This window comes from Myxine glutinosa, chromosome 11, assembly GCF_964187855.1.
Source record: "Myxine glutinosa chromosome 11, kmMyxGlut1.1, whole genome shotgun sequence".
Taxonomy (NCBI): domain Eukaryota; kingdom Metazoa; phylum Chordata; class Myxini; order Myxiniformes; family Myxinidae; genus Myxine; species Myxine glutinosa.
This window is the reverse complement of record NC_136271.1, coordinates 97235122-97260355: the sequence shown is the minus strand read 5'-3', so window position 1 is coordinate 97260355 and position 25234 is coordinate 97235122. Positions and strand designations below refer to the sequence as shown.

Sequence of the window (25234 nt, the reverse complement as noted above, 5' to 3'; positions counted from 1 at the left end):
TTTATGACATGTATACAATCATGTATACATGAACCCGGATCATGATCGCACAAAAATTAAACACAAGGATATGGCATACAGTTCATAAAACATCAAAATCGGGTACCTTTGTAATTAGACTGATGAACTGCATATGCCTGAAAATTAGGAAATAGACATGTAAATATTTCCTCTAATTGTCAAAAATAAGGTCAGAGTTTGATTACCCAACCCAGAAACATAAAATGGTGAACCTCGCGTAAATCTTGACAAAAAACTCAAAAACCGACATGTTTGACTCAAAAATGACCTTTAAGATGACCTTGAGGGTTGACCTTGACCTCGAATCATCAAAATAACATCATAATTGGATTACTCGACCTCGAAAACCCCTGAAAAGTGGTATCATACATGATTCCAACCCTTTTGGTTATTTAACTGATTTTCCTCTAATCCGGGTGGCGGCCATTTAGTATTTCGCCAATATGGGGCCCCCGGGGGGGGGGGGGGGGGGCGCCCGTCTTGGCGCCCGTCAAAAATCGAAAGAGTATGGCATGGGCAACATCTGGGCCAAATTTGGTGCTTTTGGAAGAATCTGAACCAAACGGCCCCAAAATATCCATAAGGGCCATGACTACCTCCAGCTGTTTCACTTTTAATGTGCTTAGTTCTAGTTTATTTATCGAATTAATTAATACCGTTATCCCCTTTCTCTTCACCAGCCTGGCAACCAACAGCTCTTGAGCTGAAGGGAACATGCATTTCTTTTGAATCTGGCCAATCAACAGTGTGATCAAGCTAAGCGACCAATGAGCACCTGTGGATGGTATGCGAGTCACGATTTTGAACCGGGCTTTGGCTTTACCAAAGAATCGGGCTTGCAGTTTCTCTCAGCTTATCCACATAGGTCCTTACCATGACTCCCTACCAGAGCATTGCTGGGGTTATTTGGGCCCCTCATATCACCCAGTACGAGGAGGAACCAGTCCCATGATCCTGGGAACGTTAGTGGAGTGGCAAGTTCGCCCGGGTCAGCAGAAGACGCATCTCGCAATACTGTGTGTGGGGAAACCGTTACATCTCATCGATTCCAGACAAAGGCACCTCACTCAGAGCTCAACCAGGCCTCACTTAGAGCTCAACCAGGCCTCACTCAGAGCTCAACCAGGCCTCACTCAGAGCTCAACCAGGCCTCACTCAGAGCTCAACCAGGCCTCACTCAGAGCTCAACTCAGAACTCAACCTCACTCAGAGCTCAACCAGGCCTGAACCACCCAATTATATATTTTATCCGACCCTCCCCTCCCCAATCTTCCAAAACTTTCTTTTTCTTCTCCTTTGTGTCTGACTACCTCTCGAGTGAGTCTGCGTAGTGTTATGTGCTCCTCCCCAAACCCCAGTCACGGTGTACCTCTGAGCCCTGAAAGGAGTCACGGCAGAAAGATGTGCTATTATGTGTGCCAATGACCAATGGTGCAACCACACCAATCAATTGTTACAAAACCAAAATGTTGTATTAATCTCACACAATAATAACAACTTGCACCAGTACAATATAACTTCAATTGCACAACAAAAACCATATAATTCCTATGATGGTACCACCAGTTTCTTAACTCGATAACTCACGGTACTCCACGTGAGCGAAATGTAACACCCCCAAAGTCACTGTCACGGCACCAAGCCCAAAGTCGATCCACGCTCCGGTGATCACAAGAAAACAGGTCGTACTGAGACATGAACCCAGGACAGCAGACAGTCGACGCTGCCGAAGAGCCGCTGGGTGGGTGTCGGGCCGACGTCGGTCAGGCAAAAGTTCACCCAAAAGGCGACTGGGAATTCACACCTTCAGTTCACCAGACAAGGACGCTGATATGAACGGGCAGCGGCTCCCAAACGAAAAACAGTGAATTCTCAATCGAAATCCACGACACACACAAGAACCAGGCTAACGGCTGGTGCGTGGTGAAAAGGCTGGTGTGAGGTGAAATGGCGGACGGGCCCGTAATGGAGGCGTACCTGCTCTCCAACAATGATTCACTTTCGGAACCAACCGCAAACCCGTCATGCAGGTTTATCTGCCACAGCGATAACGACTCTGTCCCAGGAATCCCTTTCCCGGGGAAACCAATATTCGCTCGTGACCAACGTTCGCCAGCATCCGCTCGACACCTCCAAGCAGATCGGCCTTTCTTTCCCGATCTCACTTGATCCGCTTCTTCTTCCTCCTCTTCCGGTTTCTCCGGATCCATTTCGTTTTCTTTTAAAACACTAATTTTCAATTTTGAAGACAGTTATCTCCATTTCACTCAAACTATAACAATAATTAATAGTACATGGAACTAAAAATGCTTCCAGTGGATGAAAACCACAAAGACGGAAGTGACGAATCCGTAACAGTAGATAAGAATAGGGTAATGAAATGGAAGACCAAATACTTCATTGGAGTCATCAGAAGGAACCAGAATAAGTAAAGAGCAAAGATGGAGTCATCAGGAGGAATCTGAATAGGAATCGGGTTTCAGCCGTTACTCCACAACCATCTAACCCATCCAAGAGCAGCCAAATGAGCCTTGCAGAAAACTTTCTGCAAGGATTCACTTCTACGAGGCAGATAGATAAAGAAAGAGAGAAATAGAGAGTAAAAGTAACAAAAAAGAAAAAAGAAAAAGCAAGGGTTAGAATGAATAAAAATAAATGTGAAAAAGTAGAAAGAAGTGTGAAAGGAACAAAGAACAAAGATGTCGGGAAGAACCTGGATAGAATGGACAAGGATGATCAATTCTGCGAAACCAATCGACGTCTTCTATCTGGACGTCAGCAAAGCATTCAATATGGTCCCGCATCGTCGCCTTCTTAAGAAAATCCAAGCTTGTGACATCCGTGACAAACCTCTGAAATAGATGGAGGCTTTCCTTGTAGGTACAACCCAAGGTGTCACTCTCAATGGCGTTCACTCCGACTGGATTAGTGTCGACAGCAGAGTCCCACAGGGAAGTGTTCTCCAACCCCAGCTCTTTGAGTTGCATGTCAATGACTTGCTGACTGAAATACGTGACACAAAGATTGACGTGGACGTCACAACCCTAGCACACTCAAGATCATTACAGGAGGACCTTGACACAGCTGCAAAATTGTTCAGTTCAGTACTTTTGCAATTTTCATTCAATCCAGCCAAATGTAAAGTCATGCACATTGGCAAAGAAAACCGGAATGCAACATATTACCTCAAAGGTGAACAACTACCACCGGAAGAGAAGGACCTTTGTGTTGTTATAGACAATGAACTAACCTTTCATAGGCATGTAGCTGTATCTGTCAACAAGGCCAATCGGATGTTGGGTCTTATCAAGAGGACCTTTTCCAGCTTCACAAAGGAAACTTTCCAACTCCTCCAATTCTATGGTCCGTCCTCTCCTACAATATGGGAATGTAATTTGGCAACCAAGATTTAAAGCAGACGCCTATAAGATAGGGAGGTTGCAACGGAGAATGACAAAGCTAGTATGAAAACTCAGTCAACTCGCATATCAGGAAAGACTCAGACAACTGGGCATGTTATCCCTTTACTGCAGGCGACAACAAGGAGACTTGATTGAAGTCGACAAGATCAAAGGCTTCTAGTATAGCCACGGATCCCGAGAACTTCTTTGTTCCAGCGATTTATCATGCAACTAGAGGCCATACTCTGAAGTTATTTAAGGAGAAGAGTTATACGGCACTACGAAAGAAGTTTCAGTCAAAGAGTAACTGGAAAATGGAATAGCCTTCTCAGTTTGCGGTAACTGCACCATCACTTAAAATATTCAAGAGCAGATTGGATAAACACCTCCTCTCATCTAATTTTATCCAGACTATCCAACAAACATGCACAACTCACAATAAATTATGTTCAAGTAGTTGTGACAAAAAACCAACCCTATTAACAGAATGATCTGAAGTTTTAACAGGACTACCTTTTACTTCCTTACAATGATGATAGATTTCAGCAGATACTCCGCAGGCTGAAACACAGCAACAGGTACAGCTACCAGTGGTCCGTAGGTTAGACAACCAAAATCTTCATAGGTTATAAGCATGATTTATTACCCTCGCCAGGAGAGAGGGTATTATTGCATTTCAGTCCATTTGTCTGTCTATTAGTCTTTCTAAAAAGAGAACCATGCTGGTGAAAATGATGATTGGAAAGCTCTTGGTGAATGTCATCTCGGGATATGCTCCGCAGGTTGGTCGGAGCGATGAAGAGGAGGACAAGTTCTGGTGTGCGATAGAGAAGCTGATGGAAAACGTGAAAGATGAGGAAGTTGTTGTGGTAGGAGGAGACCTAAATGGACATGTGGGAAGGAGTATGGACGGTTTTGAGGGAGTTCATGGGGGTTACGGATATGGTGTGAGAAATGGGGAAGGTGAAAGGATTTTGGAGTTTGCTGATGGAGCTGATTTGTTGATTTGTAATACTCAGTTTCAGAAAAGAGGATAATAAGCTTGTTACATACACGTCAGGTGGGTCGACGACAACTGTTGACTACCTGATGGTGCGTAGGCGAGATAGGGGGCACCTCCGGGACACAAAGGTGATCCCGGGGGAGGAGGCTGTTTCACAGCACCACTTGGTTGTCTAGGACATAAGGGTGAAAGGTGCGAGGAGAGCTCGGCGGGTGAAGTACCAACCGAGAATGAATGTGTGGAGGCTGAAAGAGGTGACAGTAAGGGAGGCATTAAAAGAGAGGCTGAGTAGGGTAGAGGATGATGTGGTTGAGCTTGAAAGTGGTTGGATGTCAATGAAAGATAGTCTGTTGGGAGCCGTTGGTGAGGTATGTGGATGGACAAAAGGACCACTGAGGCACTCGGAAACATGGTGGTGGGATGATGAAGTTGGAAAGAGGATTGACGAGAAGAGGAAGAGGTTCAAGGAGTGGCAGAAGTCGAAGGGTATGGGAGCAGAAAAAGCAGAGCATGAAAGTTATAAGGCAGCCAAGAAGGCTGCAAAGAAAGAGGTAGCAAAGGCACAGGAAGCATGTAGGAAAATGTTCGGAGAACGCTTGGATTCGGAAGAGGGTCAGAGAGCGGTATTCAGGATTGCAAAGCAGATAGCGAAAGAGAGGTGTGATGTGATGGGGGTGAGTTGCTTGAAGGATGAAGTGGGACAAATCGTTGTGGACCCAGATGGAAAAAAAATAAAAGAAAAATAACCACCTTTCGAGGCCATTTTCCCCCGCAAAGCGGGGGTTGGCCTTTTTCGGGAACCGTGGTTGTTGTTGTTTTTTGGTCCCCTTTTTGAAGCAATGTTTTACGGCCGGATGCCCTTCCTGACGCGAACCCTTTTTGCCGCCTTTTAACGACAAACAGGGAATTACCAGTGAACTGGTACTCAACCAGATGGAATTAAAGGAAGATGGAAAAGATATATGGAAATGCTGTTGAATACAGAGAATGAATGGGATGGCAACATAGAGAGTAACCCAGTTTTAGGACCGGCAGAGAAGATAACTGAGAAGGAAGTTGAGGAAGCGATAAAATCAATGAAGAGTAGAAAAGCGGGAGGGCCGACGGGAGTTGTGGGAGATATGTTGAAGGCAGCAGGAAGTTGGAGTGTGAAGAGAATGACAGAGATCTGTAATCTGGTGGTGAAAGAAGGCCGCATTCCAGTGGATTGGGAACTGAGTACCCTCGTCCCTCTATACAAGGGGAAAGGTGACCCTCTGGAATGTGGCTCGTACCGAGCGATAAAGTTATTGGAGCATGGAATGAAGGTATTGGAAAGGGTGTTGGAGAGGAGGATAAGGAAGAAGGTGAAGATCGACGAAATGCAGTTTGGATTTATGCCAGGGAGAGGAACGACAGACGCGCTCTTTATTGTGAGGCAGTTACGGGAGAAGTACATGGAGAAGAGGAAGAGTTGTTTCTTGGATTTGTTGATCTGGAGAAAGCATTCGATGGGGTTCCACGCGAAGTATTGACATGGGCATTGAGGAAGTGAGGAGTGGAGGAATGGTTGATCAGAGTAGTGATGGCAATGTATAAAAGAGCGCGCACAGCTGTAAGGACGAAGGACGGGAACAGTGGTGAGTTTGAGGCGAAGGTGGAAGTGCATCAGGGGTCGGTACTAAGTCCACTACTATTTGTAGCTGTGATGGAGGTGCTGGCTCAGAACGTAAAGGAGGGTTTACCGTGGGAGGTGTTGTATGCAGATGATCTGGTGTTAATTGCGGAAAGTATGGATGGACTGAAGGAAAAGATGAACATGTGGAAGGAATGTATGGAGACAAAAGGTCTGAAGGTGAATATCGGAAAGACGAAGGTGATGGCAAGTGGTAAAGCATGTGGTGAGGTGGAAAGAACTGGGAAGTGGCCATGTGCTGTGTGCAGGAAGGGTGTCGGAGTGAACTCCATTCAATGTACAATGTGCGCTGAGTGGGTTCATCAAAAATGTAGTGGTCTGAGAGGGTCATTAACCAGTGTGGCAGCTACATTCAAATGTAAGGTGTGCACAGAGGGAGCTGCAGATGGAGGAAATGTTGAGTTGGATCTTGGAGACGGCGTGAAGCTGGAAGGTGTGAAAACATTTTGCTACCTCGGAGACATGCTGAATGGAGAAGGTGGATCAGACTCGGCAACGGTTGCTCGAGTGAGATGTGCATGGAAGAAGTTTCGGGAACTGAGTGGTGTGCTGATGAGGAGGGGAGTGTCATTGAAGCTGAAGGGAAAGGTGTATGCTGCATGTGTGAGAAGTGTTATGATTTATGGGAGTGAGACATGGGTAATGAACGTAGAGCAGCAACGAAGGCTGGAAAGGGTGGAAATGCGAATGGTTCGGTGGATGTGTGGAGTATCGTTGAGAGAGAGGAAGACAAATTACGAATTGCGAAAGATGATGGGAATAGAGCCTGTGATTGATGCTGTGAAGAGGAACAGGTTGAGATGGTTTGGTCATGTGTTGAGGAAGGATGAAAGTGACTGGTTGAGAAGAGTGATGGAAATGAATGTAGAAGGAAGTAGAGGAAGAGGAAGACCGAGAAAGACTTGGCTAAAGATGGTGGAAGAAGAAATGTGGGCAAGGGGGTTAAACAAGGGGAGATGCAGAAAATAGGGCAAAATGGAGAAGATTGTCATGGGGACCACAAGGCTAACCCCTGCTCTGGCAGGGAAAATGACCTTAAAATGCATGTTGTTGTTGTTGTTGTTGTGTCTGTCTATTTGTCTGCACAGAATAAATATGATTTTCTCTGCAACCGTTGGTCCAATTGACAGGAAATTTTCACCATTGAGTTATATCGGTGCACCATTGAGGTTTCACCATTGAGGTGCACCTCCTCCTGTATAATTTTCTCATGATAATTATGACATCATAGGTCACGTGGTATGGGCGCCATCTTGGAAAAACCGAAAAACTTTGCACCTCTATATCTCCGAAAGCACTGCATAGAAAAAAATTAGACATGGCTCATTGTAAAGAACGCTCCATGGGGAATAAAATATGCTAATGATGATGTTATAGGTGCCTCCATTATGACGTCATAATTCGACAAGTACGAAACTTCATCCCATCACCATAAAATTTATTGAGCATCATCTGGGGATAAATTGGTGGAGGAAAAAAAATGATGACGTCATATGTCACGTGGTTCAGCCGCCACATTTGTTTTAACACAAAAACCTTAAAAACAACTAACAACACGTCCTGGCAAGGGTCTGGAATCTCTGATTGCTCTTTCTTATTTTCTTATTGTGATTGCTTCTTCCTCACATTCATTTTCATTAATTGTTGTTTTTTTGCATGATTCCCATCCCTGTTTCACTGATCTATTTTATGAAACTTCATTTTTGATACCTTTTATTGTGGTGGTTGTGGGATTGATTGTTTTTAAGTGCGCAAATAAATTACCATCGGGCATGGGCGATTTACATTCCTGGTGTGTGCAACCAGATTGAGAATTATAACGTTCACTGAGCCGCCACTTGGCTTTCCCCAGTTTAAATTAAAGCATCCATTTTGCAGAGTGTTAAACTCTGAGCACACGAGGTTTGAGTCTGGTAGGGCTCAGTATGGCGTTCCTTACCATATCAAGCAGACCCTAAACATGGGCGATTTACATTCCTGGTGTGTGCAACCAGATTGAGAATTATAACGTTCACTGAGCCGCCACTTGGCTTTCCCCAGTTTAAATTAAAGCATCCATTTTGCAGAGTGTTAAACTCTGAGCACACGAGGTTTGAGTCTGGTAGGGCTCAGTATGGCGTTCCTTACCATATCAAGCAGACCCTAAACATGGGCGATTTACATTCCTGGTGTGTGCAACCAGATTGAGAATTATAACGTTCACTGAGCCGCCACTTGGCTTTCCCCAGTTTAAATTAAAGCATCCATTTTGCAGAGTGTTAAACTCTGAGCACACGAGGTTTGAGTCTGGTAGGGCTCAGTATGGCGTTCCTTACCATATCAAGCAGACCCTAAACATGGGTGATTTACATTCCTGGTGTGTGCAACCAGATTGAGAATTATAACGTTCACTGAGCCGCCACTTGGCTTTCCCCAGTTTAAATTAAAGCATCCATTTTGCAGAGTGTTAAACTCTGAGCACACGAGGTTTGAGTCTGGTAGGGCTCAGTATGGCGTTCCTTACCATATCAAGCAGACCCTAAACATTGCAAAAAAGCATACAGTAACCAACTTTCTGTGTGGGGCTCACCTAAATGTTTGTAGAACATTTTTGTTTTCTGTAGCTCCATAATGTGAAGCTGACATCAGAAACTTCTGTGGACAACCTGTTAATGGTAGGAATACCATGGAAATGGAAGGGAATACAACTCCGAGATACCACAGAAATAAATAATAATAATAATAATAACAACCTTTATTGTCCCATATCCAGGGAAATTCTTCTGTATGGTTTTTGATTTATTTAATGGCGATCATTTCCATTGGCCAAAGGGTTAACTTCAGATAAGATAAAACAACTTATTGAGATTTGGTAACCAACCCCTCATCCCTGCCAATTTTTCTGTCGAAATGAATGAATGAATGAATGATCGTTTTAAGGCCATTTTCCCCGCTAGAGCGGCTTTCTGTCGGTTGGACAATAAATATCAATACAAAGGCTTACAGCACAACACCCCACATTCTGAACTTTGCTGCCACTTGCCAAGGATAGTGATTGATCCAACATACTCACCCCAATTTAAACATAATTTCAACCACGAAAATTAGAGCTATTGTAATAATCTTCCTTACCTCTTCTCCTGCATCATCTTCCTCTGCAAGATCCTCATCTTTCTCCTCATTTTCATCATCATCCTCTTCTTCGTCAGAAGATGTGTCTCCAACACCATCAACTTGAACAAGCACCTGAGCTGGTTGGCCTGATACAGAGCCAGAAGCTGATGCAGTGGACACAGAAATGACCTGTGATGGAACAACAGTGTTGTATTAGTCTTGCTCTTTCAATTTACAATTCAAATTATAGGAAACCATGAAGCATGTTGACATTAACAGCCATGAACAAAAAAGTTTTGCTTGTTTCAGGATCAATGATTGGTTGTTGGTTATCCACTAACTGGTTTTGGTTATGCATACCTTGTCAGATTACACATCACTTTAACCCTAACTGCACTGGAGAGGGGTTGGGGGGGAGGGGGGAGTTGTGACCCCCCCCTCCCCCCTGCCACTGGGGAATTCAAATTCTCCTCATGACTGTTGTTTCTAGGGTCTTGCAAACATTTTGATACCACATACGTCCAAATCTGACATACCGTTTCAGGTGTCACATGACAATTAGTGTCACATGTCCCCAAAAAACAAATTATTTTGCACATGTTAATGTACAACAAACATGTGAATTGGGGTTACATGCATTAGGACACTGATAGTGTAAATTAATTGGCTTGTAATTTCTTCTGAGTGTTTTAGCATGTTGGCCAAGTCATACTGAATAATTATGGAACAATAGAATTAGGCAATAATTAGACAAATTAACATATTATTAAAAAATAATTTTACAATCGCATTCATTACATGATGATCTATGCATGTGCAATTTTTCAAGTTCATCGGACCATCGACGGCCAAGATCAGTCAGGGAAAGCTCAAAACCACCAGTTCAGTTAGGGTTAAAAATGCAATCTGAGACGACACTACAACTTTTGGATATTGAAAGTACTCGAAATTCTGTATTACAGAAAAATTCAATGGTAAAGATGATGTCATCCAACCATGCTATAATAAAGACGTTGGAAAAAAATACAAAATTAAGTAACAATATGAGTGACAAGCAAAGTGTGAAATGAAACCTGGGAAAGAGTCGCACTCTTGCCCACGGGTGCCTGAGCCAAAGCTTGCTGAGGTCCATGTACTGGAGCAATTACCTACAATGAAATCAGGCACAAGAATTGGCAGTCTGAAAGACCTACTGACATCAGTTTATTTATTCATAAAAATGTTTAAAACAAGTACAGATACATTCAAAGTACACCGCCCCCATGCCAAATAATTAAATATCCTACAGCGTGGCATTGCCGGGGTGCCTCCGGCGCCCGGCAATACCGCAGTGCAGCTCATAGAGACTGCATTGGGAGGGAGAGGTGCACAATAATTGATTGATTAATTGTATAATTAAAATCAACAAAAGATTATCACAAAATATTTTCTTGATCAATTGGCTAATAGCATAACTAAACCACTAGTGCTTCATCCGAAGATGTATCTTTTAGAAATGTAATTAAATAAGTCATTAATAAAAAATTAAATAATTAATTGATTAATCAATAAATAATTAATCGATTAAATGATTAATCAATAAATCAAAAATATCCTTGATAGCCACATCACTTGGTCACTGTCATGTCCAAATATTAGCTTCCCAGCTCAAAAGGAGCCTGAGATATCGGCCAAATGAGAAAGAAAATAAATAAATGATTAATAATGAAAATAAATAAATAATAATCATTAAAAAATTATTTTATTAATGAATTCGGTCACAGAACACATAAACCACCACCATTTCATCAGAATCTGTAACTGAAAAAAATAAATAATATTTTTTAGTAATTAATCGAATAATTAAATAATTAATCGATTAATTGATTAATTGATTGATCAATAAATCAAAAATATCCTTGATAGCCACATCACTTGGTCACTCATGTCCAAATATTAGCTTCCGAGCTCAAAAGGTGCCTGAGATATTGGCCAAATGAGAAAGAAAATAAATAAATGATTAATAATGAAAATAAATAAATAATAATCATAAAAAAATTAAATTATTAATCAATTCGGTCAGAGAACACATAAACCACCACCATTTAATCAGAATCTGTAACTTAAAAAAAAAATTTTTTTAGTCATTAATCGAATAATTAAATAATTCATCGATTAATTGATTAATTCATAAATCAAAAATAGTCTTTGCAGCCAAATCACTTGGCCATTGGCATGTCCAAATATCAGCTTCCTAACTCAAAAGGTGCCTGAGTTAATGGTCAGAAGAGAAAGGAAATTTGATTAATTAAATAAGTACTTAATTAATCGCTAATAATTAAATAACTCCTCAATTAATTGATTATTCAAAAAACAAAAAATACGGTTTTTGACAAAGGACTTGCTCACTACTGTGCCGAAATTTCAGCTTCCTAGCTCAATGGATGGCTGAGATATCGCCCGGACAAACAAACACGAAAACAAGAAAGCAAGAAAGAAAACAAACAAGAAAGAAAACAAACAAACAAACAAACAAGAAAGAAAGAAAAAAAACGAAAAAAAACAAAGAGTGAAAACTGAGTACTCCCTTTCAGCGTGCGTCACTGCCGAGCCCCCTTCGGTGCCCAGCAATGACGATTTGCAAAGCCTGGAGATGGCATAGGAAAGGTGCGGTGTACAACAAGAAAGCAAGAAAACAACCAGTGAAAAATGAGTACTCCCTTTCAGCGTGTGTCACTGCCAAGCCCCCTTCGGTGCCCGGCAATGACGTTTGGCAATGCCTGGAGATGGCATAGGAAAGGAGCGGTGTACAACAACCAGAGTGAAAACTGAGTACTCCCTTTCAGCGTGTGTCACTGCCGAGCCCCCTTCGGTGCCCGGCAATGACGATTTGCAATGCCTGGAGATGGCATAGGAAAGGTGCGGTGTACAACAAACAACCAGAGTGAAAACTGAGTACTCCCTTTCAGCGTGTGTCATTGCCGAGCCCCCTTGCCCGGCAATGACGATTTGCAATGCCTGGAGATGGCATCGGAAAGGAGCGGTGTACAATGATGCTATTAAATAGTTTGGTTAAAAGTCCACTACAGCCAGTAAATTGTCACAAAAAGTTGGGTCTTACAAATAAATCTGCTCAACAAAGTGGCACAAGGGCAGCCCTAAAAAGCTGTTGAAATCAAAAGCACAAATTATTGGCTCAAGCAAGATGAACTCGCCTCATCAAAGCTGAAAAAGGATTTCCTTGCCTGTTGGGAGATTGAGATAGGTTGTCCAAGTTGGGTTGTGACCTGTGGACCTGTTACTGCGGGCCCCGAGCCGACTGCTTGGGGTGCTAACGCAGGTGAAGTCGTTGGTGCCGTCGTGTGCACCAGGACCTGCTGTCCACCCACAGACGTGATCATAGTAGGCTGCTGTAAGATAATTTGCTGCCCTTGTGTTGTCATCATCACTTGCTTGTACATCTGGCCAGCTGGAAGAATGACAGGCATGGTATGAGCCTCATTGATTTGTTTACAAGTGAAGAATTTCTTCAACAATCCTTAAATCCATTTGTAAATGGCACGGCACTCAGTAGAGCGCACACCTTCGCCAGGCTGAACAGTTTACGTGCTGCATTTTTTACAACACAAACAGTTTACGTGAACAACACAGAGACCGGATCTCAATCCGGATTTGAACCAAAATCAAATCGGCTTGTTCTTGCCACCTATCACAACCAGATCACAACTTTTTTAAATATCGTGATATACATATAGTTTTTGGCCCCATCGCTAAATGGTGAAGAATCAATTAAAAAACTGTCTATCCGGATCTTCACCAAAATCGAATAAATTATTCCTCGTCACACACACAACCTGTCCAACAAGTTTCGTCCGAATCCGTCCATAACCTTTTTTTGATATCCTGCTTCGGATGGAGAGAGTTGGCTGAGGACAGACGGGAGTGGAGGAGTATTGTGGTTAAGGCAGGGCAGGAGCTTGGTGCCATTGGACCTCACCCCTTATAAAGGGGAGAGGAGGAGAAGAGAAAGAATAATTTGTATTTCAGTTCAGCCTTTCTAAAGATAATATTCACTGACGGAAATACAATTATACGTTAGCAAGGTTTTGCAGGCAATATATGCACAGATGTACACAGGTGTATTTGATTGGGTGTGTGGGGAGGTTGAAGTTGGTGGTAAGATAGTGGTGGGGAAAGTGGAAGTTATGGGGGTCAGGCCAAAGTGGAAAGGAAGGTGGCAGAGAGACAGTGAGGATGGTGGGATACTAGCTTAAGGATACCAGTACTTCAAAAACATGCGTTATTACCTCCGCCACCAAAGGTGGATGGAGGTTATGTTTTCATCCCTCTGTCTGTCTGTCCGTTTGTGAATAAGATATCTCAAAAAGTTATGGATGGATTTGGACGAAGCTTGTTGGACAGGTTGTGTGTGTGACAAGGAAGAATCGATTCGATTTTGGTGAAGATCTGAAATTGGATTCGGCTACAAGAATTATTTAATTTTTAACTTATTCTTCACCATTGAAAGATCGGGTGAAAAGCAATATACCATGATATTAAAAAAAGTTATGGACGAGTTATGAATAAACTTGGTGGATGAGTTGGTGAGGTGACAAGAACAAGCCGATTAGATTTTGGTTCAGGTCCAAATCCAGAACAGGCCTATCAGTGGGATAAAAAAGTAAACCGTTCACCAGGCGGAGGTATGCTCTCTTCCAAGTGCCGTTCTGATAATTAAAATGCATTTGTCTTTGGAATATCGAGGTTGGGCTGGCAGGATAACCTGGACGTATGCACCTACTTGCCTCCAAATTGTCTAGCCTGGTTTTGAATCTCGCCAGAGCTATAAATTGTCACCATGGTATTTCGCATGAAGAGCATATACATCGATATGTCCCTGGGCTGGACATTACATTGGATGCCCATTCTGCAGGGTTCATACCCTTTTTGGTATCTGAAATTCCATGATTTTCCATGAGCACACGCAGGCATATTTTACTCACCCCTACCACAAAATAAATCAGCAAGCTTATGCAAATTATCCAGGATTTAAAGTCGAATAACAGAATCCTGCTTCAGTTGAACAACAGATTAGATAACAGCTTTAGCAGAGAGACAGGTCGTTTTACTGCAACAGAAATGGCTGATGTCATTCTGTAAGAACATTGGTTAAGGTGTCCTGAGCTGCAGTTTCACAATGTGTCAATGGGAAATTGCGTTCCGAGTACGGAACAAAAGACTTCTGAACGATTTCCGGGAACCTAACTCGTTCATACACATTTGTTTTATTTTGACAACAGAAAAGACACTCGCTCTCAATTTCCAGGATTTTTCATGACCGTCAGTGACATTCCATGACTTTCCAGGCATTCCATGACCCATACAAACCCTGTTCTGCTTGCATTGGACATTGAGGATCCAACGGTATCCTTCATGAAGACTAGGCAAGCAATCCCTGGCACCCTCAGTCGAGCACCCTGAGTCGAAGGAGCGACCTACCTATCCAGGATCGCAACCCTAACCAAGAAACTGCTTTGGCAAAAACCAGCGCTATGCATAGAGCATAAAATAAAAAAAAATAACCACCTTTAGAGGCCATTTTTCCCCGCAAAGCGGGGGTTGGCCTTTTTCGGGAACCGTGGTTGTTGTTGTTTTTCGGTCCCCTTTTTGAAGCAATGTTTTACGGCCGGATGCCCTTCCTGACGCCAACCCTTTTTGCCGCCTTTAACGACAAACAGGGAATTACCAGTGAACTGGTACTCAATTTGCCAACCTCGGAAGGATGACAGGCTGAGTCAACCCCCCTGGCGTTAATTCAGCGATCGACCGGGATTCGAACCCAGGATCGTAGGAGCCTAAGCCGGCACCCTAGCCGCTAGCCCAACACCAGGGTTCTATGCATAGAGCATGATGCATAGTAATAATAATAATAAATGAATGAATGAATGAAATAATGCTGAGGTTAAATATTGAATAAAAATCTTAAAAAACAAAGTTTTTAATTATCTGTAGATAGTAATAACACAAATGAAAAAAAATTAACAAAAAAAACCCCTTCAAGTCAAAAAATTCAAGTAAAAAAATTAAAAAGGCGAAACAAGTCAATGAAATTTTGAGGTACAATATCACTTCAATAATATTGTTACGGTCCGCGGTTAAGGATGTTGTTTGCCGAGCGGAGGCACCGCGGCCTAACAGTTTCCCCGATTCACCCGACGTTGGCCGTATCGCGCCACAGCTATTCAATATGGAAAAGACTAAAACGACGGATGTGAAGAAAAGGAAGGAGAAGAAGACAAAAGGTTGAAAATACTACTAAATTTATTTACTATGTACAGGCTCAAAGAAACCAAGGAGAAGGAAAGATAATAAAATAATATACAGAAGCTTTTAGAGACACAGTGAAAATACTAGCTTATACAGACTTAATTGAATACCCAGGACAGAACAAACAGAACAAACTCACGTACACGAATGGGGAACTTGTAGGCAGGAATGGCTGGAAGGAGAGGAAAGTCCAATGGGTCCGGCAGCACGATCGGCGCGTTGGGCAGCCGCCGTTCCTTCGCGGCCCTGCTCAAAACCGCCGTCCAGGCCCCAAGCGGCTGTCGAGTGTTGTTGCTGCTGTGGACGCTGCTGCTGGCGAGCAAGGCGACGAATAGCAGGCTTTGTGCTTCCCTGGATGATCTCTTCTCTTGGACCTCACAACCCAGCTCTGCCTTGGACCCTTTCAACTCAGCTCTCCTCTGACGACCCAGCTCTTTTCTTTGCACCTCACCACGCAGCTTAGCCCTGGACCTTACAACCCAGCTCTCTTTGCAGCTCTCTCTTGGTCACTCTTGCGCGCGCGCTTTTATAACGCCGCCGGCGATTAAGCCGCCGGCCTTCAGGACACGCCCATCGGTGTGCTCACCTCGGCCCTGGTTGGTCGCGCGACCCTCTGGCTCCGCCCTTGATGACGACGGGCGGGCACGCCTTTCTTCCCCAACCCTGCCTCGTGGCCAATGGCGGCAATTGTTGGTTGGCAATGTGAATGGCAATTGACGAAAGGGGAAATGGAGGTTTTTGGGAATGGGAATGAAGGGAATCTATCTTTTTCACTTGGTGCAATGGAGTGTCATGTTAATGGAAGACAAGGCCTTACCCTAAAACACATAATAAAGATATAAGCTACTGAACAAGGGTTTTATCGTGTCCTTCAATGTGTGCTTTATGGAATTAACTACCGGGACGCCCTTTTAACCTTTACACAACACTGGAGGCAGGAGGGGCCAGACTCAAGCAATAATAATAATACACACAATCAAAAAAATACAGTCCTCATATCCGCAACAATATTGTTAAATATCGATATACCTTAAGCTGCAACACTGAAATAAGTTCACATTAGAATAGATGCAACAACCTTGAAATATCAACAATCTTAATCGGATAGAGTGGAGAAGACGCACAGTGAAACAACCAACGTTCACCATACCCGGAAGATTTCCAGTGATCTGGTATGGTGGCACAACACCCTGCGGAAGTGCCATTGTTGCTGCAGCAGCAGGTTGTGTCTGAAAGAGCATATAGATTATACGATGACAAAGTTGTTATTAATCATTTTGGCACAACTTCAGTTTCAATTATATACAAAACAAGACCGAAAGTCTAACATCGGCGTAACCGGGCTTGTTTGATACTTTAGTTGAAAAGGATAGTATGACCTGGGTGGGGATACCATTAGCAAAATAATGTAAGTATTGCATATTTTTTTGCATTGAGACACTGGTTTATTCTATGTTTCGAGTCAACAATGAACCAACCATACACCGCTTCAATCTAGAAACATTGCAATAAAGACAAAGAGATTGCAGTGTTACGATTACATTTACTATACTAGTGAGATACCCGTGCTATGCACGGGTGGGAGGCCGAAAGCAAACATGCAATGCAGATACGGCGAATGCTAAAGCATGAAACCAATAAATTCCACATTCCTGTAGCACCTTCAGTCACACGTCAGACATGGACAGCAAGTTCGTGAAGGACTTCCATGAAAAACGTACCCGTTCGCAAACAAACGGGTACGTTCACGTATAGGAACATCGATCGTGGGTCCGGGGCGAATCTGCATATGGCAATCCACGAAGTTCACGTTTAGAAAGTAGAAACCATCACGGCATGTCGTCATTTACTTGACCTCGATATCTCTTTTTTTTTTTTCATTCCAAACAACACAATTCCAATCACAAATTAATCACAAAATAAACTCTTAACAACATTGTTAATGTTTCCTTCATTGTAAAAACTACCAAGTCAACAGTTAAAAGGATTTTGAGCCGATAGGTGTTACGGCCTTGGCAAGATCGATGGAGACAGCGATCTGTTAGCTTATACACCGCACAAATAGCTATGTGGAATTCTCTCATGTAGAGACTCATGTTTTGAAGCATTGTAACTCACTCGTTTGCTAAATTGGAATATTAATTAAAATAAACTAGAAACAAAACTGCAAAACTTAAGGACTATTTTCACCACGAGACATACGCACGATACCAGCTAATCCCGGTATTAGTTTATTCTATGTTTCGAGTCAACAATGAACCAACCATACACCACTTCAATCTCAAAACTTTGCAATAACGACAAAGGGATTGCAGTGTTATGATTATATTTACCATATTATTAGTATTAACACTATTATCATCATTATGAAAACAATACTACAGTTTAAAAAAACCTGGGCTAATTTGTCTGAAGTGGCCTGAGGGTGAGCCATGAATGCATGAAGCCTAAGGCCTATAAGTACACTCGTTGGAAGACCCGTACGTCTTTGCTTTCGATATTTGTTGGTCATTTTAACAATCGGTTTGTTTATGTTTCACACTGAATGAAAAACATTAAGGGTAGAGCACGGCGATTGTGACATATGACAGGTTCGACGATATGTTCAGCATGAACGAAATTTGAATCAAAATGGTGATGTGCAGAGCCGGCCGCCGTACCGCCGTAATGATGTCAGACGTAATCACATCACTCTGTCATGTGACCAGATCCTCAGCTCTGATTGGTATACGTTACATACATACATACATACATACATACATACATACATACATACATACGGGCGGGCGGACAAACACTGTTCTTGTTGGTTTTGCCCTATTAGTCAGGTTCACTATGTCAATAAATTATATTTCGTTCAAAATCATGGTAGATTAGCAAACCTATACATTTTTGGAAAGGTTATAGCATAAGGAAACTAAAAATCAATGTTTACATTTGGAGAGATACCTGTATGGCGGCCATTTTGGATTTTCAAAATGGCCACTGTAAAATACATATTTTGTTCTATTTCTGCCTCTAATTACCCTAAAAACTTAAAAAATATATACTAAACCTATATTTTCAGGGACAAGGAATCCAATGAAAGTATCAAATTAGTGCTATGGGGAATGGTAAGACACGAATCAAAGGTTTTGAATTGCAAAATACTGTCTTTATATTCGCGATAAGTTGCATAATCAAATACATGTTATCATTTTGTACAGGCAGTTAATAACATCAAAATGTGTCACAATAATTCATATCACCAAACATACACAGGCAGTCAGCAAAATCATACATACACATGCAGTCAGTATAACTTCACATCTACACAGGCAGTCAATGACAAAATATACACAGGCAGTCAATGGCATCAAACATACACGATTACAGAATATGCCATTTAGAGTTCGTCATCACTGTCCTGTGTGTCGTATCCGACAATATAGTCCGCATCGTTTTCACAGTCCGTTCCACACAAGCAAAGGTCGGTCAAATTGATTGGCAAATCGAATTGGTCGAATGGTCGATCGAATCGAATTTGATGAATCGAATCGAATCGAATCGATCGAATTGGTCGATCGAAGTGATTGGTCGAATGGTCGAATTGGTCCAATGGAATTGGTCGATTGGTCGAATTGGTCGAATCGAATTGGTCGGAATTGGCAAATGCAAACATTGATTTTCAGATTTTCCATGTAATAACGTTTCCAAAAATGTATAGGTTTGCTAATCTACCATGATTTTGAACGAAAAAACATAGTGAACCTGACTATATGGGCCACGCCATAAAAACACGCTCCAGCATTACACAGCAAAATAACTCAACCATACTCATGGCAAAAGAAATTAAAAAAACCAGACTTGGTGGCATAATAGTTAAGATTAGAGCTAGTGCTGGGACCCGGGAGTAAAAACACGGTTTGGATCTGGATCAGTAATTTTGACAAAAATTTACCAGGACCCGGATTAGCTTAGGTCTTTGTTAACAATTTTTTTAAACTTCTTTTTTTTTTTAAAGAGTTTCTATCTTGATACACGGTATTCCCAAAAACTGAGCAAAATATCATTTACAAGGGCCACAAGCTTCATACCATGCCACCAGCTGTCAGATGCTGAATTCCACGACCATCCTGAAGTACAAAGGAAGCTGTAAAGCAAAGATAAAAAAACGAAATAAAGTTTTAAATATATAAATGAATTAGATATGAACACGAATATATTTTTCCAACAATATAACATTTACAACAGATTTTGACACACTTTTGTAATGTGATCAGGAAGCCGTTATGCAATGGAACAATACCAGGAACAGCCAGTCCCCCAAAATACAGTCTAAATAGCATCAAAGGTGGTGTGCAGCAAAAGATGCCTCAATAAGGAAGTGACTAAAGTTATTTAGTCACACAAAATATTCAATTCACCTTTGCCAAAAACGCAGTTGGCTCTTAAATATTCCAATCGCACAACTCTCTGTTCCGCTGTGAAGGCGTCACCAAACATTATGTGATCGAAGCTGCCAGCAGTGGTAACGGTTCCATTTTAACAATGTCTTTGAGGGCACACAATTGCACATCTGCCATTTTAGAAAAGCCCAATATTACAAATTAGCTTGTAACTTCTGATACAAATTCCCAGAAAGGTTGATGCAAAATTGAACCAGGATTACAGCGTTGCACAAATTTGAGCAACTTCCCAATGCATCCTACAAAGGTGGATAGAACGTCTGCTCTGATAAAAATGGAAATGCTGCGTGACACTTAGAATTTTTAAAATGGGAGCACACACAATCCCAATGAGTTGGCATCCATTGGGGAGTGAGATTTCCACTAAAAGTGCCTGCTGACAACAGAGAGAAAAGCACTGCCATTGGATGGTGCCGCCAGCATTCCAGGAAAAAAATTCCCCCCACCCACAAGAATCAATGGCTGTGTTTGTATGATGTCAAGTCTTGTGTTGTCTGGAGGTGATTGCGTGATTTATGTGAGTGAGACAGCTCTTCCATTGGCCCTAGAAACTGTAGAAATAAAAAAGAGGGGGAAAGCCACGAATCAAGAGGTTTTTTTGTATACAGAATCGAGGCTCGTGAAAGAGCTAACATTTATTTCACAAACAAATCAAACAGACAAACAAAATATATAAAAAGAGGGAGCGGTAGACAAGATGGGGAGAGAAGGGGAAGCACACAAACACAACATTTGAGAGCAGGGACATCGGGAGATGTGTGGGAGGGAGAGGGCTTGGAGGGAGGAGGCGTGGGAAGGGGGGGGGGGGGGGTGGGAGAAGTATAAACACAAGGACACCAAGGACTTCCAGGAAAGAAGTCGGTATTTAAAAAAAACAGATTTGGGGTGAAATTAGCGGGGGTAGAAAAGATCAAGGCTTTGGATGGGGGAAGATAACAGATGGTGGTGAACAGCTGTTTTAAAGACCTGGAGGGAGGAGTGGGATTGAAGAGAGTGAGGGAGTTTGTTCCAGAGGCGGGAGAAAAGAGGAATGAAGAGGTGAGGGTGAGCAGAGAGTCTTGATTTTTTTAGCAGTTTAACCATAAGAGGGTTGCAGGCAGATCTTGTGCGACCTGTAGGAATATTTGGGGGACAGAACCCAGAGAGAGCTGGGTGGGAAAGGCCTGAGAGGAGTCGGTAGAAGACGGAAAGACCACCAACCTGCCTGCGGTGAGTGAGTGAAAGGCCCTTGGAGTTAGCTTCATCGCGGGAGATTCCATTGATTCTGAACGCTTTGGTTTCAACAGCGTGAAGACGAGATAGGTGTGAGGCAGGAGCACCAGCCCAGAGGGGAGAGCAGTATTCCTTTGAGCTGCGGATGAAAGGCTTGTATGTGGTGAGGAGCTCAGGTGTGCCAAGGAAGGACTTCGCACGACGGAGGATGCCCAGTCGGCGACTGGCTTTGGAGGCCAGATTTGAAATGTGGTTTTCCTAGGAAAGATCATGGCAGATAGTGAAACCCAAAAGCTTGAGTGACAGAACTTCTTGGAGAGGATTATTCAGAAAGTGGATTATTTTTTTTATTTTTTTTGTATACTGAATCGAGGCTCGTGAAAGAGCTAACATTTACTTCACAAACAAATCAACCACACAAACAAAATATATAAAAAGAGGGAGTGGAAAACAAGATGGGGAGAGAAGGGGAAGCGCACAAACACAACATTTGAGAGCAGGGAGATGTGTGGAAGGGAGAGGGTGTGGGGGGAGGAGGCGTGGGAAGGGGGGGGGGGGGGGGAGGGAGAAGTATAAAACACAAGGACACCAAGGACTTCCAGGACAGAAGTTGGTATTTCTAAAAAGTGGAATTGGGGTGAAATTAGCGGGGGTAGAAAAGATCAAGGTTTTGGATGGGGGAAGATAAGAGATGGTGGTGAACAGCTGTTTTAAAGACCTGGATGGTGGAGTGGGATTGAAGAGAGTGAGGGAGTTTTTTCCAGAGGCGGGAGAAAAGAGGAATGAAGAGGTGAAGGTGAGCAGAGAGTCTTGATTTTGGCAGTTTGACCATAAGAGGGTTGCAGGCAGATCTTGTGTGACCTGTAGGAATATTTGCGGGACAGAGCCCAGAGAGAGCTGGGGGGGGGGAGGCCAGAGAGGAGTCGGTAGAAGACGGAAAGACCACCAACCTGCCTGCGGTGAGTGAGTGAGAGGCCCTTGGAGTTAGCTTCATCGTGGGAGATTCCAATGATTCTGAATGCTTTGGTTTCAACAGCGTGAAGACGAGCTAGGTGTGAGGCAGGAGCACCAGCCCAGAGGGGAGAGCAGTATTCCATTGAGCTGCGGATGAAAGCCTTGTATGTGGTGAGGAGCTCAGGTGTGCCAAGGAAGGACTTCGCACGACGGAGGATGCCCAGTCGGCGACTGGCTTTGGAGGCCAGATTTGAAATGTGGTTTTCCCAGGAAAGATCATGGCAGATAGTGAGACCCAAAAGCTTGAGTGACAGAACTTCTTGGAGAGGATTATTCAGAAAGTGGATGGGAGGGTTGTCCAGTCGGTCTTTTCGGAGAGACATCATAAGAGTGTGAGATTTGTCAAGATTGAAAGACATTTTCCACTTGTTTGCCCAGTCTGTGATTTTGTCCAGGTCTGCAGAGAGTGAGGAGGCTGCAGACTGCCGATCTGAGGGATGAAGAATGGAGCGACAGAGAGTAGAGTCATCAGCAAAGAGATACAGAGGATTTTCAAGAGAGTCAGAGAGATCATTGATGAAGACCAGAAAAAGCACAGGGCCCAGAACACTGCCTTGTGGAACTCCAGCCTGAACAGGAAGAGGAGATGAGAGAAACCCATTCAGGGCCACACGTTGACTACGACTAGAGAGGAAGTCCGCCAGCCATGCGTGGAGATTTCCATGGATACCAAAAGAGGAGAGTTTGGTGAGCAGAGCGGGGTGCCAGACCGTATCGAAGGCATGTGATATGTCAAGGGAGACAGCTCTAATTTCCTGTTTGGCATTGGGGACCTCCATCCATTGTTGAGAAAGCAGAAGCAGCATGTCCAGAGTAGAGTGTCCAGGTCTGAAACCAAATTGATGATCAGAGATCAAGCCATTGGAGAAGAGGAAAGATTTCATATCTGAAGCAATGATGGATTCCATGACTTTGCTGATAATTGGGAGAAGGCTGATTGGTCTGTAGTTGCTGGGATCTGTTTTTGCACCTTTTTTGTGCAAAGTGGTGATGTTGGCAGATTTCCAAGCAGATGGAAGATGACCTTGAGCAAAAGAGAGGGTGAAGAGAACAGAGAGAGGGAGTGAAAGAGCGGAAGAACAGGATTGTAGGACCCGTGGGCTGATGCCGTCAGGTCCAGTTGCAGAATCCGAGTCGAGGGTTGACAGAAACTTTTCCACCTCGTCAGGAGGAAAGGACACGGAGTCCAGGAGCAGCTGGGTACGACTGGGTATGGTGGGTACAGAGAGGGATGGGTTTGGGACACAAGATTTAGAGGCAAACACAGAGTTGAGGCATTCAGCTTTTTCACGTGCAGAGTCAGCCGTGTGGCCATTTGAGGTGAGGGAGGGGATGGAGGGGGAACAAACACCAGAAACAGATTTGACCAGACGCCACCAGGATTTGGAAGAGGGAGACAGATAAGAGAGTTCGGTCCTGAGAACGGAGAGATATTGTTTCCTGGCTCTCCTGAGGGTGGACACACACTTGTTTCGGGCTTTGTGAAAGGAAATGAGATTTCCTTCCGTTGGATTTGCTTTCCAGGAGACGAAAGCAAGTTGTTTCTGGGCAATAGCCTCACCACAAGATTCCGTGTATCATGGACGGGAGGAAGGGTGTGACAACAGAAGACGAGATGGGATAAATCTGTGCATGAGAGAGAGCAGTTTGCTTTGGAAGAATTCCCAGGAAGAATTGATGTCAGAGGCAGTAGAGATGGGAGACCAGTCCAGATGATTGATGGCTGCTTGAAGACCGTGCCAGTTGGCCTGAGTGAAATGCCAGACTCGTCGACGCTGAGGAGGCTCTCTGAGAATGGTCAGAGAGATGGCCACTTTAACAAGCACATGATCAGAAGAGCCGATTGGAGCAGAAGAAGAGCAGGAGACATTTTCAGGGAAGTTAGTCATAACCAAGTCCAGAAGAGAAGATGCTCCGTTTACTGAAATCCGGGTCGGGAAATTTACAGATTGTGTCAGTCCCAGTGAGTCACAGAAGTCCTTTGCTGAAGAGCCATGGCTGGTGAGAGTGGTATCCACACCCAGCCAACTGGCATGGTGACAGTTGAAATCACCACATATGAGGAAGAGAGAGTTGGGATGGGTAGATAGAAGTTGGTCCATATTCTCAGACAGCGAGATGTAGATGGAGTCATCACTGTTTGGTGGACGGTACAACACACATATGAACAAAAGGTGGGAGCGAAGGGGAAGCCGTAGCCAAAGGTATTCCTGGGGGTGAGGTGGAGAGAGGGAAGTGCAGGGCGAGTGAGTAAGAGTTTTTATAAAGATAGCAACCCCACCTCCAGGACGAGGTTCAGGTCTATCATACCGGAGGAGGGAGTAACCTGGGAGAGATACCAAGGAATCAGAGACATCATGAGGGAGGAAACTTTCTGTTAAGCAGATCACGTCTGGTTTGTCAGAAGCAACCTGTATGGAGAGATCAGACAAGTTTGAGCGAAGGCCCCGGATGTTTGAGGTCCATACTGTTAAGGAAGAGGAAGGGGGAGCATCGGATACAGAACAGGGGGGGGGGGGGGGGAGCGGTAGGGTAAGATGTGGAAGAGGAGGAAGAGGTAGCTGTTGAAGGGGTTTTTTTTTTGTTTTTTTGTTTTTTTTGTATACAAGATCGAGGCTCGTGAAAGAGCGAACATTAATCACACAGAAAGACAAACCGACACATAAAACATATAACATCGGGAGCGGTAGACAAGATGGGGAGAGAGGGGGAAGGACACAAACACAACATTTGAGAGCAGGGACCGAGAGACATGGAGACATCGAGAGATCTGAGAGAGGGCGAGGGCTTTGGGGGGGGGGGGGGGGGCATGGGAAGGGGGCGGTGGGAGAGGTATAAAATATATGGACACTGCCAGGACTTCCAGGAAAGAAGTTGGAATTTCAAACAAGGTGGATCTGGGGTGAATTAGCGGGGGTTGAAAAGATCAAGTTTTTGGATGGGGGAAGATAAGAGATGGTGGTGAACAGCTGTTTTAAAGACCTGGAGGGAGGATTGGGATTGAAGGGAGTGTGGGAGTTTGTTCCAGAGGCGGGAGAAAAGAGGAATGAAGGAGTGAAGG

At 43.5% G+C, this 25234-nt stretch overlaps 1 protein-coding gene across 3 annotated transcripts in view; it reads right to left on the bottom strand.

Moving 5' to 3' along the window:
* GTF2A1L (general transcription factor IIA subunit 1 like) overlaps positions 1 to 25234 on the bottom strand; it is a 79089-nt gene that overhangs the window by 29143 nt on the left and 24712 nt on the right. For 2 of the 3 annotated variants that reach the window (XM_068131447.2, XM_068131448.2), the window contains 5 exons: positions 19576 to 19631; positions 16650 to 16728; positions 12418 to 12641; positions 10267 to 10341; positions 9212 to 9382 (listed from right to left, as the gene is read on the bottom strand). In XM_068131447.2, the coding sequence (XP_067987548.2) occupies positions 9212 to 9382; positions 10267 to 10341; positions 12418 to 12641; positions 16650 to 16728; positions 19576 to 19631 (605 nt within the window). Of the gene's footprint in view, positions 1 to 8669; positions 8746 to 9211; positions 9383 to 10266; positions 10342 to 12417; positions 12642 to 16649; positions 16729 to 19575; positions 19632 to 25234 lie in introns of all 3 variants that reach the window. The other variant, XR_010986429.2, reaches the window with a different exon arrangement.